At 35.3% G+C, this 16,783-nt stretch overlaps 2 protein-coding genes across 4 annotated transcripts; both read right to left on the reverse strand.

Annotated features, from left to right (window-relative positions):
• Positions 1–955: 955 nt before the first annotated feature.
• On the reverse strand, positions 956–4,116 carry LOC148612173 (uncharacterized). Of its 2 annotated transcripts, none has more exons than XM_088595456.1 (8): positions 3,985–4,116; positions 3,606–3,770; positions 3,174–3,244; positions 2,853–2,997; positions 2,505–2,599; positions 2,037–2,246; positions 1,323–1,583; positions 956–1,176 (listed from the first exon to the last, which is right to left on the reverse strand). In XM_088595456.1, exons 2-7 carry the CDS (start codon positions 3,760–3,762, stop codon positions 1,440–1,442), a joined length of 822 nt encoding a protein of 273 aa, XP_088451582.1. In that variant the 5' UTR covers positions 3,763–3,770; positions 3,985–4,116; the 3' UTR covers positions 956–1,176; positions 1,323–1,439. The 2 variants fall into 2 exon arrangements, with proteins under 2 accessions (XP_088451582.1, XP_088451581.1); XM_088595455.1 differs by having other exon boundaries at positions 3,174–3,247.
• Positions 4,117–11,121: 7,005 nt separating this feature from the next.
• LOC148612174 (uncharacterized) lies at positions 11,122–15,687 on the reverse strand. 2 transcript variants are annotated; one of them, XM_088593383.1, is made up of 8 exons: positions 15,487–15,687; positions 15,070–15,234; positions 13,519–13,586; positions 13,051–13,195; positions 12,801–12,895; positions 12,316–12,534; positions 11,677–11,947; positions 11,122–11,399 (listed from the first exon to the last, which is right to left on the reverse strand). In XM_088593383.1, the coding sequence occupies exons 2-8, from the start codon at positions 15,224–15,226 to the stop codon at positions 11,242–11,244; spliced, it is 1,113 nt and encodes a 370-aa protein (XP_088449509.1). In that variant the 5' UTR covers positions 15,227–15,234; positions 15,487–15,687; the 3' UTR covers positions 11,122–11,241. The 2 variants fall into 2 exon arrangements, with proteins under 2 accessions (XP_088449509.1, XP_088449508.1); XM_088593382.1 differs by having other exon boundaries at positions 13,519–13,589; positions 15,487–15,686.
• Between the last annotated feature and the right edge of the window lie 1,096 nt (positions 15,688–16,783).

Consider the following 16,783-nt stretch of genomic DNA (forward strand, 5'->3'; position numbering starts at 1 on the left):
ATTGCATTCTGATCCAAAAATCTTGAAAATCAAAAATCTTCAAATAACTTGCAAAAATAATAATAATGATAAAAACAGAAACGTAATTCGTGTAGTCTGAAAACCATTTCAACATTTAATTTAAAGTAAACGTAAATTTGAACGTGGAGAACAGAAATCAGACTGTCTTAAACATTTGATTCAGTTCAGAAATCAGTCAACAATGTGCGCTCAAGTTGTCCTGAAATAAACACCATATCGCATATATGCAACTACTATTAAAATTTCAAAAGATTTATTATTACATCATCTGCATTTTACCGTATTCAAAATTCGGCACTTGGGGCACTAACATCTGAGTTTTTTTTAGTTTTTGATGTAGGTGAGAGAGTAATCAAGGGAATCAAAATTCTAGTGGAAATCAAAAGAATGTAATCCAGGGACAAAGACCGGATATGGACAACAGACAAATACAACAAAGAACATAAAGTAACTGAAATAATGCATACAATGTAACAAAAGTAAATGAGCAACTCGGACCCCACTAAAAACTGGGAGCATGGACCAGGTGCACCTGTAGGGTAAGCGTACTCTGCTTTTCTAGAAACATCCGCAGAGTTGATAATAAAAAGTAAATCCGTGAACCAGCAAAAAAAAAAAAGATTTTTAACCAAATTAAAAACAAGACGGAAATAATGGTTCTCGAGAACCATCCGTGCCACCAGTGCCTGTGATCCCACAATAAAGTACAATGTCAGGAGGTGTTATTTCTTTAAAAATGTGATAATAAATAAATTATAACCCAAAATGTTTTAGATATAATAGACGAAATATATTCTTTGAAAAGTAAGTTTATAAATGGTGCTTACATGACAAAGAAAATACAGAAACACAATAAAAAGGAAGTATAAAATATAATCATATATAATTTAATTATTAGACTTGGTATTGAAAATCATATTCAAATATTGCACAACACATTCGTTCTTATAATGAATTTAAATCGTCATTGTTTTTTTTTTCCATAAAGCACATATAGACTTTAGTGAGGTGTTTCTTTTCTGGTACATCTAAATAACTGTCCGACCCTTCGGATAAATCCAAGTTTTTGTTTTCCATTGCCTTGTGAGACCTTTCTTGTGAGATTGTCCTCCTTGTCGGTGACCTCATCGGCAAATATGGCGTCATTTTTGTTATCTACAATTAGGAATGAAAGCAATCGTTAGTTCCTTTTTTGTTATTTACAAAAAGCACCGACCCTAAACGTGCTTACAGATATTGATTGTTTTGCTAAATTCGCTTAAATTAATTTCAAAATAGAAAAAGATATGAATTTAACCAACCGTTGTCTTTTTTCTTCTTTTCCTTTTTCAGAGCTCTCTCTTCTCTTTTCTTCTCTTTCTTTTCCCTTTTCAGTGCTTTCTGTTGTTCTTTCATTTCTTCTCTTGAAGCCTTTGCATTTATTTCGTTCCTTTCTTTATATTTCTTGTTGACCATTTTGATATACCTTTTTGCTTTTGATATTTTCGTAGTTCCCTTTCTTCTTTCTTCTTTGTCCTTTGTATTCTTTTAAGCATTTTCTGCTCTTCTTTGTTAACTTCCTGCTGCATATTTGAAAAGTCTAATGAGAAAAGTTCATTGAAATGGAGGTCGAGTTTAATTCATTTGTTTAAACAGGGTTGTACCATGTACGTACGACCGAAACTGAATTTCATAACGCTTTATTAATTGTTTCTCTAAAAAAAATTTTCCTGATTCATTTTGCAAAAAAAACTCGCCTGAAAGGAGGGGTTCCCATAGAGAAGAGGGGGTGCACATAGGCGCGGATCCAAGGACTGGCGTGTCCCTCTAAATTTGTAAGAAAAAAAATTTTCACCACAAGTTTCACCCCATAATAATAGTTTTTTGCCTTGCTTTGCACGGCATTTGATTCAATTAACGCCCCCTAAACTTAAATTCTGGATCCGCCCCTGCCATTGAATTAATGATATTGAAGTTCAAACTGTTGAAAAAGCTACATCATTCTGATATATTTTTATGTTTTACCGAGGACCAACCTTTTGTTGGCCTTGATTTACTGTCACGGTCTCAAATGTCTCATTGCTGTTGACATTGGTCTGTAACTTTTTGGTAAAAGAAGACATTGTAGTCTGTACTTTGTCCAGGTTTCCTTTCGATACTTGGGATACCGCTTTTGAAATAGCATCCATACAAACCAGTCTCGTTCTTTCTCGCAATATCTCTTTAGAGTCAATGAAGCTACCAATCTGGTGGGAAAGGATAACACGATGAAGTCAACCACACAGACACCACCGTTATGAACAATTGGATACTGCATTAATGAGTAACAGATATACCAATGCTTTGAATTCTAGTTAAGGCAACCTATTAGAAAATGTGCTAAAAATTAGAAACGGATACGCGTTACTTAAAACTAACGAACGAAAAAAGATCGAAAAGAAAAAGAAAGAAACAGTAGAAATGATAAAGCAAAGACAGGTAAAAGTTAAATATGAATAACCAACCTCTAAGTTTTGCTCAATACGTGGCGGTTCAGCTTTTTTAGCCGTATCTTGGAAGATAACATCGCCATCTTCTCTTTCTTGGTGTTGTAAAGGATCTAAAAATAAAAAAAAATATATGTAAGAATAGGTTGATTAAAAAAAACCAAACAAATGGTGAAATGTAAACAGATAAACTGCCTTCACTGAATTAAATTAACTCTGTTCTGGGATATGCTTGTGACAGATACAATTTAATAAAGTAATAGAATTCATAGAGTAGTAAAATGCAGAAAATGTCCCAGATCTTGAACTTGGATCCTGAACTATATTACTTTAATTTACCCTTGGTTACATCGACCGTCATCGTACCTGTTTTGTCCTCTTTGGCTGTTTCAATGTTCTCGGTTGCTCTGCCATCTTCTACTGCTACCTCCAGGACAGCGACTACGATTACATCTCTACACAACATTTTAATAGCGTCATCGACCATTTCATCTTCTGTTGGTGGAACAATCTGAAATGATGCATTGATATATTGATGTGCGGTTTAAAATAAACACAAAAACACCCCTTTTGAAAACGAAAATTTAAAAATGGTTTAGACCGTCTACATTTTACCGACTTCTAGAATTTCGAAACATGTTTCATGATATTTTGATATAAAAAATCTGACGTCTGACTAGTACAAACCTCATGTGTCATTTCAGTCTTTGGAGGTTCAATTTTTTTCTTTCCCCTTTCGTTTGTGATGGAAAACTTTTCTGCTGAAAAAAAAATAGAACATTGAACAAAAATGATAACCATAAAATACAAATCACGTGATGAAATCCACCGAACAAAAATGAGCGATGGTTGGCAGACCTTGTGAGAGACGTTCTATTGACAAAGAAAAGATGAATAACTGCATTTTGTTACATGTACAAATGCAATCAACCACGCCAGTGTCAATATATCTCAAAATTAAAACATCACTGTGAAATTTGAATTAAGGTAAATTTCAGAGGCCGGTTTTAAAAGTTTACTTAATGGACCATGGTAAGTCCGAGAATTGTCTCTGAAAAAAAACATACAACTTACATTTATGATTTTGTTCTTATTCGTTATATATCTTCAACCACCTACCCTTTCTGTAAACATCTCCTTGTTTCTTATGCTTGGCATCTAACATGGCTTCTCTGGATATTTTACAAGCATCCAATGAATAGTGGAATCCACCCGCAAACAACGAACCTCTTCTTATGATAGTGAAACTTCTCCTTTGTCTCCCTGTCCGTGCCATTTCTGAAACTGTCATGAATGGTAAGTAGTAAATTTGAAGAATTATCGATTTACAAGTACTACACGTAGTATAACTATTTTCAGGGCATACCACTTTTTCAGCTGTTGTTAACATGGATACTTTGAAGTTCCTTTTCAGGATTAAATAAACTATGAAAATATTATAATAATACGTGTTTTAAGAGATAAAACAACGCTTTGACAATATTATTTAACAACTTACCAAATTAGCACTTGAGAAAACCAAACAAGACACAACCTTGTGTTCTGTGGACGTTAAATGTTGATAAATTCTTTAGCGTAAAAATACACGTCTGTCTTTGCCGACGGGTGGGAAACGACGGCGGCGTTGTCCGTAGAAACTCTGTGACGTTAAAAATTGTACTAAGTCTGACCGATACAACGTACAACAAACATACACCCATAAAACGCATAAAAAAGTCTTGTAGCAACAAAATCGTTTCGAACCTAGGAACCTAGTTAATCTTCGAACAGTTTTTACTTGTATAATTCAATTATTCTTTAATGTTTATTTTCGTTTCTTGTACATTTGGTGGTTTTTCATATCACTTCAACAATTATTCATTGGTATATGCAGGTTCTGTAACTAAAAGTACATGTAGTACAATACGGTTAGGTCATTTCTGAAAATTTGGTCTCATTTTGTTGAAACAAAGCTGTTATGAAGCAGTCTTATGGCAAGCCAAAGTGGACAAAAATCAATATTTTGTAATATTAGAAAATGAATTTTTAATATTACAAAATCATATTTTTAATATTAGAAAAAAATTTTTAATATTAGAAATACAATGTTTAATAGTGAAAATTAATTTTCTAATATTACAAATTCCTGATTTAGTAATGTTATAAAATATCACACATTTTGTAATATTACAAATTGAATTTAAAATATTAGAAAATGAATTTGTAATATTAGAAAATCACTTTGATATAAAAATCATTTTTTAATATTAATAGTTCTTGGTAGAGATTCCTCATACTTTGTAAAAAATAATTACAAATCATCTTCCAAATATACAGAGGAAGACGTTTACAAAATGTCCAGTATGGTGGACGTGTTTTTCAACAAACGGGCGGCATTCCAATGGGAACAAATTGTGCTCCTTTACTTGCTGACCTATTCCTTCAGTCTCACGAGGCTGACTTTATAGCTGATCTGATCAGAAAGAAAGAATATCGTTTCCCTAGATCCTTCAATCTCAGTTTCCGCTATATAGATGACGTATTATCTTTAAATATCTCATATCTTGACATACACTTAGAAAATCGATGGTAAAGGAAAACTATTGACCAAACTTTACGACAAACGTGATGACATTTCATTCAGAATTGTCAACTTTCATCTGTGGCAACATCCCTTCAGCACCTGCGTATGGAGTGTTCATATCACAACTCATACGTTGTGCTAGAGCTTGCCGAAACTACGCAGGCTTTTTGTATCGCGCTAGAACCTTGGTCAATAGTTTTCCTTTATCATCGATCTTTAAGTGTAGGTCAAGGTACGAGACTGACTTCACAGTGTTTGTAGTATCCTTTAATCAAGTTCTTTGAGGTAGATGCGATGTATCAAATCCCCTAAACGTCATTTATATAGCGGAAACTGAGATTAAAAAATCTAGCTAAAAGATGACCTTTCTTTCGGATCAGATCACCTATAAAGTCAGCCTCATAAGAGTAGAGGAATGGATAAGCAAGTAGAGGAGCACAATTTGTTCCCACTGGAATGCCGGTCGTTTGTTGAAAAAAGCGTCCACCACATTGGACACATATGTTGTCGATAAGAAATTCCAGCATTTTGAAAACATCTTCTTCTGAATATTTGGAAGATGATTTGGAATAATTTTTACGAAGTATGAGGAATTTCTAAGAACTATATATTTGTATCTATGTGTACCATCTTTTTTTAAAAACAACGATGTATAATGCTTTTGAGTCGAGATTTTAACTGAGTATGGGGAATAGAAGTATAGAGTGTTGAAAAATCTTAGGTTTTAATGCTATTATATTGTGATAATACTCTTGAAATGAGGGTTTCCAAAAGATCTTTCGAATTTTTCAGGATCCACACTGATTTAATACCACTACGGGAGTTACAAGTGTTGTGGTAAGACTGGAGACCCTATTTGACAGCTTGACAGCTGTGAGAATAGAAGTTAAAAGTTTTGAAAGAGGTTTGGTGGTACGTTTTGAAACTTAAATTTGTCCTCTTACACATTACGCCTGCCACATACCAAGCCTAATACTTTAAGTAACACCTTTGTCCACTAGAAGTAATTAACTACACGTTCAACCTGTCTCATACCCAACTAATAACACATTCGTCCTTTTACACGATACATCTGCCTCATACCTAATCTAATTACACATTCGTCCTCTAACATACTACACCTGCCTCAAACCACATTAACACATTCGGCCTCATACCCAAGCTAATAACACATTTGTCTTCAAGATGTAATTACACGTTACATCTGCCCCATACCCAACCGGATAACACATTAATCCTCTTACACGTTACACCTGCCTCATACCCAGCCTAATAACACATTCGTCCTCTTACATGTTAAATCTACCTCATACCCAGTTTTAATAACACATTCGTCCCCTTACACGTTACACCTGCCTCATACTCAACTTAATAACACATTCTCCCTCTTAAACGTTATATCCGCCTCATACTAAGTCTTACAATATACTCAATCATAATGTTTTAATGCAGGGCAGGATTGAGACAAGGGGTAATGGTTTTTGAAAAGTGTTAAACTGATTTATCATTTACCATTTATTTAAGGCCCCGTGCAGGTCCGGGTGTTAAAAGAATAGGCCTGCAGCAGCGCTAAGCTTGTCGTAAAAGGCGACTAAATAGTGCTCAGTACCCTAGCCGGGGGCTAGGGCGCTTTGCCCACAGAGCAACTGGGATGTGTGCCCCAGGTGGTTGAATGGGGTACCCCTGGCGTATCACATGCTGGGGTTGTCAGGCTATAATACGGAAAACCTGACCGCAAACCATAGTGGTGCACCGTGTTGGGAAAGATGCCACGTTCCTCGCACGTTAAAGAACCCTACTGTGGTATTCTCCCGGAGTAGGAACCATAAGGCTCCGCCACAGGAGGCTAAATTGCCCGACCCTACCCACCTCTCCCTATTTCCAGTGGCAATCAAAATTTGTCGATCCCATTGTCCTTGTGTCCCATCCCTTTTTTCATTTCATCATCATTTCATTTTCATTTTATCATCAATTTCATGTTCATCGTCTGAATATAGCTGAAATATTGCTGCTCGGACGTTAAACCCCAACAAACAAACAAACAAACAAACATTTAAGTGAGTGAGTCGAGTTTTTTTTTCAATATAAAATTGTCTCCTGTGTATTTAAGCAATAAAATTCATTTCAAATTTAATAGGATCATGGCAATTGTAAATAAAATGCTTTGCAAGGCGCACCTTATTACAACCACAGAGTTAGGTCAAACCATGGCGTATCAAAGTACAAGCTCGGGTGGGTCCAGAGATTTTAACCAGGCGATCCGAGCTATTAGTTGTTCATTTTTGCTCAAATTTTGCATGAAATTAACCAAATTTTTCAACAAAAAGGTTGGGGGGGGGGGGGGGCTAAACCCCCGGAACCCCTCTGTATCTTGCACTGCTACAGGTTTAAACAGGCAATGGAATAACTAAAAATTATATAATAATCTTTATGTTATATATAAAATCAAATTCAAATATTGATTGCACAATACTAGGTCAGTAGCAGAGAACAATGAATTTAGTTAATAAATAGTAGTATTTTGGAACAAAATGAAGAATTTCTGAGTACTCACCATTGAAGTACTACTGGTGGTATACATAAAGTAGAATTGGATACTTTAGATTTCCTTTTAAGGATTCAGTAAACTGAAAATATTATAACACGATCATATTTTAAGAGACAAAATAACGCCTTGATAATATTTTTCAACAACTTACCAAATTTTTAGTTGAGAAAACAACTAGACACAACCTAAATTCTTTAGCGTAAAAATAGACTCGGTCTTTGCCGACGGGTGGGAAACAACGGCGGCGTTGTCCGTAGAAACTGTGTGACGTTAAAATTGTACCAAGTCTGACCGATACAACATACTACAAACATACACCCATAAAATTTAATAAAGATGTATTGAAGCAACAAAATCGATGCGAGCCTTCGCGGACATTTAGTAATTGAATAAGTTCACTTTCGGACAGTTTTTACTTGCATAATTCAATTATTCTTTAATGTTTATTTCCGTTTCTTGTTCATTTAGTAGTCTTTTTTTAAATACAACTTTAACAATTACCCATTGGTATCTGCAGGTTCTTTAACTAAAACACTGGACATGAATTGATATGCTGAGGAATCTCGATCAGTTCACATATTTGCCAAAATATGGATTCATGCACGTTTTATCCGCGAAATATTATCGTATTATTTATCATACTGTATCAAACAAAAGGTAATTTGTTGTCTTTTCTCGGCCATGGATTACCTCAGGATTGAATAATTCTAAGCCCATTACAAATGTAGAAAAAGGAACAAGTATATGGAGAAACGTATCAGCTTTAAACCTAATTTAAAACATAAATACCTTCAGAGATCACCAAAAGGTCCAAGAGAGTTATTCATTTTATTTTTGTGTGAATACATATACCAATTCGCGTACTATGAGATGAACTCTTTCTAAAACTTTCATATCAACACACTTCACAGCCGATGAGTAGGATATGTTGAACGATCTTGTCAGTGTGTTGAGTGGCATTTTAACGATCATGACTTATGCACGACTTACGCTACCTTACACAGCAGGATTCTCCGCTTTGTACATTTAATATCAAAACCTTCATATTACTTAAGGCTAAAAACCACTAATTCAACTTCCCATAGGCTTCTATGCTAATTTCACAATATTCAATGGCTTCTCTGGACTTTACCTTAACTTTAACCTGCAGATGACTATATATCAGCATGATTCTACATATGTCAGCTCACAATCCTCAGAATGGCATGTGGGGTTAGCAGACTTGCAGTGCAGTACTGGTCACCGGAAGTGAAGGGTCTATAAATAGCATGGGAAATCCCAGTGTTTTCACAAGATAGGGGTATATTAAAAATTCATTATGGAGATTAGGCTTCACATCACAAGAAGCAAAATGCACCTATAAAATGTACAGAAATGTTTTTCCTTTCAGAAACTCTTTAAATTTTTAAAATAAGATGAGAACTTTTTTCACAGCACTAAGAGGAACAGGGGTAATTTCTGCGTAGGACTATTTTTGCGTACGTTCCAAATGCTCATTGGTTGAATTGGTGGTCTGTAACCTAAAGTAAATTATTTTACTTCTGTATTTTTGTTGGTTGTTTCGTGTGTGTGTGTGTGTGCGCGCGTGTGTATTTGTACGTGTGTGCCGGGCCGGATCTAAGCACTTTGAAAAGAAGGTGCCAGCCAAGGTTCCTAAGAAAAAAAGGGGGCAAATAATGTTCTAGCAGCCCCTTTTTTCTGAGGAACCTCGGCTGGCACCACCTTTTCAATTTTTTTTGGTCAATTTTACACATGAAAATGACAAATTTTCCAATAAAAAGGTGTTGCCAACACATGCACCCACTCTTGATCCGCCACTTGCCTCTTGAAATAAAATTATTATCGTTTGAATTGCGATACAAGGAAAACAAGTTCTGTTCCACAAACATTCGTGCGATTAAACAACGAACATCAACGCGTGCACTGTATACTGTATGAACTATCGTCCGACAGAAGGACTGCCGGAACTGATCGGAAGAAGTAGTTAAGGGGAGATATAAGGCATAAATTATATATACTAGTAATGTACTTTCTTGCTTTTTTTGTCCCGAGCACACGTTGAATATGGATTTTTTTTTTCCATATCCACTGCCTGATTCTTACAGAGACTGACACTAATTTGTGATATATACCGAGAAAGTCACTAGTTTCCGAAATCGTATCTTTAACAAAAACAAAAGTTAATTTGTTTATAGTTCACATTAAAGATTTGTTACATTATGAAGAAAATAAATAAATCCTAGTTGATGCAAAACAGTCAAAAATATGATTTTAAATAAAATATATCAAAATGTTCAACTTCTTCCTCTTACACGTTACACATGCCTTATACCAAGCCTAATAACACATTCTTCCTCTTACACGTTACACATGCCTTATACCAAGTCTAATAACACATTCTTCCTCTTACACGTTACACATGCCTTATACCAAGTCTAATAACACATTCTTCCTCTTACACGTTACACATGCCTCATACCAAGCCTAATAACACATTCTTCCTCTTACACGTTACACATGCCTTATACCAAGCCTAATAACACATTCTTCCTCTTACACGTTACACAGGCCTCATACCAAGCCTAATAACACATTCTTCCTCTTACACGTTACACATGCCTTATACCAAGTCTAATAACACATTCTTCCCCTTACACATGCCTTATACCAAGCCTAATAACACATTCTTCCCCTTACACCTGCCTCATACCAAGCCTAATAACACATTCGCCCTCTTACACGTTACACCTGCCTCATACCAAGCCTAATAACACATTGGTCCTCTTACACAATACACTTGTCTCATGCCCAACATAATAACACATTCGTTCTCTTACACATTACACTTGCCTCAAACCCAACAACCTAATAACACATTTGTCCTGAAGATGTAATTACACGTTATACCTGCCTCATACCCGACCTAATGAAATATTCGTCCTCTTTCACGGTACATCTGCCACGTACCCAGCCTTACATTATACATTCGTCCTCTTACATGTTAAACCTGCCTCATAAAAAGCCTAATAACACATTCGTCCTCTTACACGTTACACCCGCTTCATACAGAGCCTAATACAAGTAATATATTTTATCATAATGATTTGTTTTGTATGCAGGGCAGGATCGAGACGAGGGGTAATGGTTTTTGAAAAGTGTTAAACTGATTAATCAAACATTTAAGTGAGTGAGTTGAGTTTTTCTACTATAAAAATTGTCTTCTGTGTATTTAAGCAATATGACTCATTTAATGGGATTGTTGCAGTTGTAAATAAAGTGCTTTGCAGGTCGCACCTTAATACAACCACAGAGCTAGGTTAAATCCTGGCGTATCAAATTACAGGCACGGGTGGGTCCATAGATTTCGATAAGGGGGGTCCGAGCTATTAGTTGCTCGTTTTTGTTCAAATTTTGCATGAAATTAACCAAATTTTCCAACGAAAAGGGGACCAAAACCCCCGGAACCCCTCCGTATCTTGCACTGGTACAGATTTAAACAGGCAATGGAATAACTAAAAATTAAATAATAATATATATGTTATCTATAAAATCAAATTCAAATATTGCGCAATAGTAGGGTCAGTAGCAGAGAACGATGATTTCAGTTAATAAATTAATATCGTTTCTTCAGTGATGGTATATGCTCAGACTTTAGTGAGACTTTCCTTGGTACATCCAAATAATTGTCCGATTCTTCCAATAAATGCAAGTTTTGGCTTTCCATTGTCTTGTGGAGCCTTCCCTGTGGTATTTTCCTCCTTGTCGGTGATCTCTCCTGCGAATAAGGCTGCACAATGATTACCTACAAATAAGGAATTCGGTCAATCCAAAGTTTGTTCTTATTTTCTGTCATTTACTGGAAAAAAACGAGTCATTGGTTCGAAAACAAAAATCAGTTTCAGTCTTTCTCGTCAAACAAATTCCTCTTAACATTTTTACTGTGTTCGTTTTGGACCCTGTTATAATGAGCAACAATTTCAACGAAAAGTTGGAAATAAAAGTGCCGAACCAAAACATACTTTGAAATGATTTTGCCCTGATTGCTTAATTTCAAATATTAAACTTTGAAAAAATCTTACCTTTGTTGGCCATTTTATTCTTTTCTTTTTTCAGATTTCTCTCTTCTCTTTTCCTTTCTTTCTTTTCTCTTTTCAGTGCTTTCTGTTGCTCTTTCATTTCTTTTTTCGAAGACTTTGCATTTATTTCGTTCCTTTCTTTATATTTCTTGCTTACCATTTTGATGTATTTTTTTGCTGTTTCCTCTTGATATTTTCGCAGTTCCTTTTCTTCTTTTTTCTTTGCTTTTTCTAACTTCTTAAGCATCTTCTTTTCTTCTTCGTTGTGTTTTTGCTGCGAATTAGGAATACTGGATTAGTGAATTTCATTGAAATGAAGACTAAATATCAACTTTTTATTCACTGAGATTTACCTTTATTTTTGTCTGAACATAATTTAAGAAAGAGTAATCAAGGGAACCAAGATATTCTAGCGTCAAAAGAATGTAGTCCAGGGACAAAGACCAGACATGGAAAACAGACACACACAATAAAGAACAATAAACAACTAAATTAACACATACAACTATAACAAAAGTAAATGAGCAAATCGTACTCCACTAAAAACTGGGAGCATGGACCAGGTGTACCGGTAGGGTAAGCGTCCTCTGCTTTTCTATAATGTCTACGGTCAAAAGTGAATTTTTTTTACAAATAACCAACCTTTTGTTGGTCTTGAGTTCTTGTCATGGTCTCTAATGTCTCATTGCTATTAGCTTTGACATTGGTCTGTAATGTTTTGGTAACTGCAGACTTCAGTGTATTCTGTACATTGTCCAGGTTTTCTTTAGATACTTGGTATACTGCTTTTGTAATAACATCCTTACAAATCACTCTCGCTCTTTCTTGTAACATTTCCACGGAGTTAGCGAAACTTCCAATCTGGCAAAAACAATGAAATCTTGTAATTTTATGGAGTCAAATAACAAAAACAAAACAAAACAAACAACAAAAACAAAACAAAACAAAAGAAAAATAAAAAAAACAGTAAAAGCATAATAACTAACAGGTATCAACGGCAAAACTCCACAATAAAACACTGAAGCAAAATCGAAAGTAAAAACAAAATCTGTTCTGAAACAAAAGAAATCAAAATAGGTACGACCAAGTAAAAGAAAAAAAGAATGACCAGGATAAGGTAAACCAACCTCTAAGTTCTGCCCATTACATGGTGGTTCAACTTTCATAGGGAGGTCTTGGAACTTTGCATCGCCATCTCCTCTTTCTTGGTGTTGTAAAGGATCTAAAAATCAAAACAAAATTAGAACGGTTGGAAATGTAAAACAAACAAACGAACGAAACCTAAACAGATAAATTGTATTCAATGCGTCAAACTAGCTCATGGTATTCTCATCATCTTAAATAAAATTTAAACCTGGCGGGTTGTCTAGTCCTTACCTTTTTTGTCCTCTGTTGCTAATTCAATGTTCCTGGTTGCTCGTCCATCTTCTACCGATACCCCATGGGCAGCGACTACGATTACATCTCTACACAACTGTTTCATAGCATCATTGATCATTTCACCCTCTTTTGGTAGGGAAATCTGAATGTAAGCATTGTTAATTAGAAGTATGATATAAACCAATGTTCACTAAACAGCCTATTTGAAAGGAAAACTTGTAAATTATTTAAGTTCTTACAGACAGCAAAGAATTTCCGATTATTACTCATGATAGGCAAAAGTCCAGTTTATAAGGATTTTGCTAAGACATATGGAATACATCGTTGATAATTGTAGGAAATTTTATTCATTAAAGTCCACTCAGTGGAGTAGGAGTAACGGATAATTGATCTACACTTTTTACGGTGACATCCTCGCTTACTCAGGAAGCAAATTTTTCCTTGCATATAATAAACAGTACATACCTCAAGTCTCAAGTCATTCTTTGGAGATTCAAATTCATTTTTATTTTCGCCTGCGATGGAAACTTTTCCTGCTGAAATTAAATATTCAATAGTAATGGTGATAGTAAAACAGAAATATAAAAGAGTAATAAAGGGAACCAAGTTTAAAGCGGTAATCAAAAGAATGCAATCCAGGGACAAAGACCAGAAATGGAAAACAGACATACACAACAAAGAACATAAAGTAACTAAAATCATACATAGAAAGTAACAAAAGCAAATGAGCAACTCGGACTCCACTAAAAACTGGGAGCATGGACCAGTTGCACCGGTAGGATAAGCGTCCTCTGCTTTTCTAGAAACACCCGCCGAGTTGCTCATAAAAAGTCAAGTCCGGGATAGACAAACGAGGAAAGGAAAACTATAAAAATATGCACTTTTTTATGACAAAACACTTGAAATTTCTGAGCGGACTGTATGGCAAGCCAAAGTGGAAAAAATGGGCATTTCTAATAGTGAAAAATGATTTTTTAATATTACAAATTCATTTTCTAATATTACAAATTAGATTTCTTATATCACAAAACACTTTTTTAATATTAAAAAATCATTTTTAATATTAAAAATTTAATTGAATTTCTACTATTAAAAAACTATTTTTTAGTATTAGAAAATGGATTGGTCATATTCAATTACATTTTTTTCACTATTAGAAAATCATTTTGTAATATTAAAAATGTGACTGATTTTGCAATAGTCCGGGGTAGACAAACGAGGAAAGGAAAACTATGACCCGTTGAATAAATCAGTTTTCATTGTGCAGATGGATACACCATAACGATCCACGAGTTCACGATGACGACCATAAAACTTCTGTAGTGGTGACTTCAATCTTGTAGCAACATAACCCTGTTCCAGAAGCCTATTTGTTAGAGTTCTAGCGCGATACAAAAAGTCTGCGTAGTTTCGGCAAGCTCTGGCATAACGTATGAGTTGTGACATGAACACTCCCTACGCAGGTGTGCGTAATACACAAATAAATTTATTGTATGAACTCATGAAAAATGCAATCGAATGCAGACATGAGCGATGATTGGCTTCTCTTGTGAGAGCGTTACTCAGAAAACTTGGATGATTCCGTTATGTTATATGTATAAATACAATTAAAGCAATACTTCTCAAAATTACATCAGCGTAAAGATAAATTACAAAATATTTCGATAAATAAATTTTGGCTAATGATGTTGCTACACATTTGGAAGATACAAGAACAAGAATTGTTTCGGACCAAGAGGACTAACTATTTGCTGGTTTTCTATTTCTCGTCATACTGCGGAAATGAGTGATGATTGGCTTCTCTTGTAGTAGAAACTTCGTAAACTTGAATGATTTTCCTCTGCTGCTACATGTTTAAATGTAAATATTGCAGTACTTATCAAAATTGAAACATCGCACAGCGTGATACATATTTGGAAGATACAAGAACAAGAATTGCCCAAGAATAGGAGGACGAATTATTTGTTGTTTTTTTTTTTTTTTCTATTTCAATCTCTGCATACACTGATCCTTTACCCTTTCTGCTAAAATCTCCTTGTTTCTTATGCTTGGTCTCTAGCATGGCTTCCTTAGATAGTTGCCAAGCATCCAATGAGTAGTGGAATTCATCCGCCAATAACGGACCTCTTCTTATGACATTGAAACTTCTCGTTTGTCTCCCTGTTCGTGCCATTTCTGAAACTGTCAAAAAGAAGTAAGTAGTATAATTAAATAAACATTCGTTTATGAATCTGAATACTCATGTACTGTCGGTAGTATACATGTTCAATGCATATCACTTTTAATGCGTTGAATTTTAGGATTCAATGTGTTATAAACATGGAATATAGCAAATTAAATGCCATTAAAAAAACAAAACAAACAAACAAACAAGCAAACAAACAAAATATAGATATGAATCTGTCTTTTGGCCATATTATATAACAAACTTACCGAACTTTCACTTAAGAGTACCAATTAAATACAATCTTGAATTCTGTATACGTTAAAGGTCGATAAATTCTTTACCATAAAAAATCACGTCTGTCTATGCTGACGGATAGGAAACGACGGCGGCGTTGCCCGTAGTAAGTTTGTGACGTTGAAAACTGTACTAAATCAGAACAATCAAAGTGACGTTCAAATTTGCGTATGCATATATATATATATATATATATACTGGAAACATGCAATTAAATTACGAGCCTTGACGAGAATTTGATAATTAGGCATTTTAACCTTCGAAAATGAATAAATTTCACGAAAAAGGCTTGATTCGCAAAAATGGACCTTCAGAACTACGGTTTCGCAGCTACTAGGATCTTCACGTGTAACTGGCATTCCCGACACTAATTTTGCATGGCGCTGCATCATGCCAGGGGCTGAACCAGGATTTGATTTCAGGGGGGCGTTCATTGGATTAAATAGCGTGCAAAGCAAGGCAAAAAATATTATGAGGTGAAACTTCTGGTGAAAAATGTTTTTTTTTTACCTATTTAAGGGGCATACACCCGGCACGCTAGTCCTTGGATCCGCGCCTGCATGATGCTGTCGATCCTCATAATTTTAGAATGTGCCCCCAAATGGCCATATTCAGCTTTGAGTTGTAGTTTTTTTTCATCATTTTTTTTTACTTCATTTGCAATTTAAAGTATGCTCCTACAGTGTTGGCACCCATTGAAGATATACTCTTACAACATCACACTAAGGTGAAGGCTGTTTATTGTAGGATTTAGAAAATGAATTGCTCTCATGTATAAATGCATGGGGTGCCCCAAAATACCGTTTTTAATGGTTTATTGCCCTCAAAATACATAAAGCACCATACCTACACAAATTTCGGGGGGGGGGTGCGTCCAGAGTTAACCGCTGGTTACTATAACAAAAGACATGGAGGTGCGTCCAGAGTTAACCGCTGGTTACTATAACAAAAGACATGGACTGATCTTTAAATATGGGTGAATGTATGTACATGCAACTAACAAACTTCAGGCCCCGTGTAGGTCCGGGTGTCAAAAGAATAAGCCTGCAGCAGCGCTAAGCTTGTCGTAAAAGGCGACTAAATAGTGCTCAGAACCTCAGCTGGGGGCTAGGGCGCTCTGCCCACAGAGCAACTGGGTTGTGTGCCCCAGTGGCAATCAACATTTGTCGACCCCATCATCCCTGTGTCCCATCCCATTTTTCAATTCATCAACAGTTCATGTTCATTTTATCATTCACTTCATGTTCATCGCCTGAATATAGCTGAAAT

This window comes from Perna viridis, chromosome 7, assembly GCF_037379345.1.
Source record: "Perna viridis isolate PV_CMFRI_1.1 ecotype Kerala chromosome 7, ASM3737934v1, whole genome shotgun sequence".
Taxonomy (NCBI): Eukaryota; Metazoa; Mollusca; class Bivalvia; order Mytilida; family Mytilidae; genus Perna; species Perna viridis.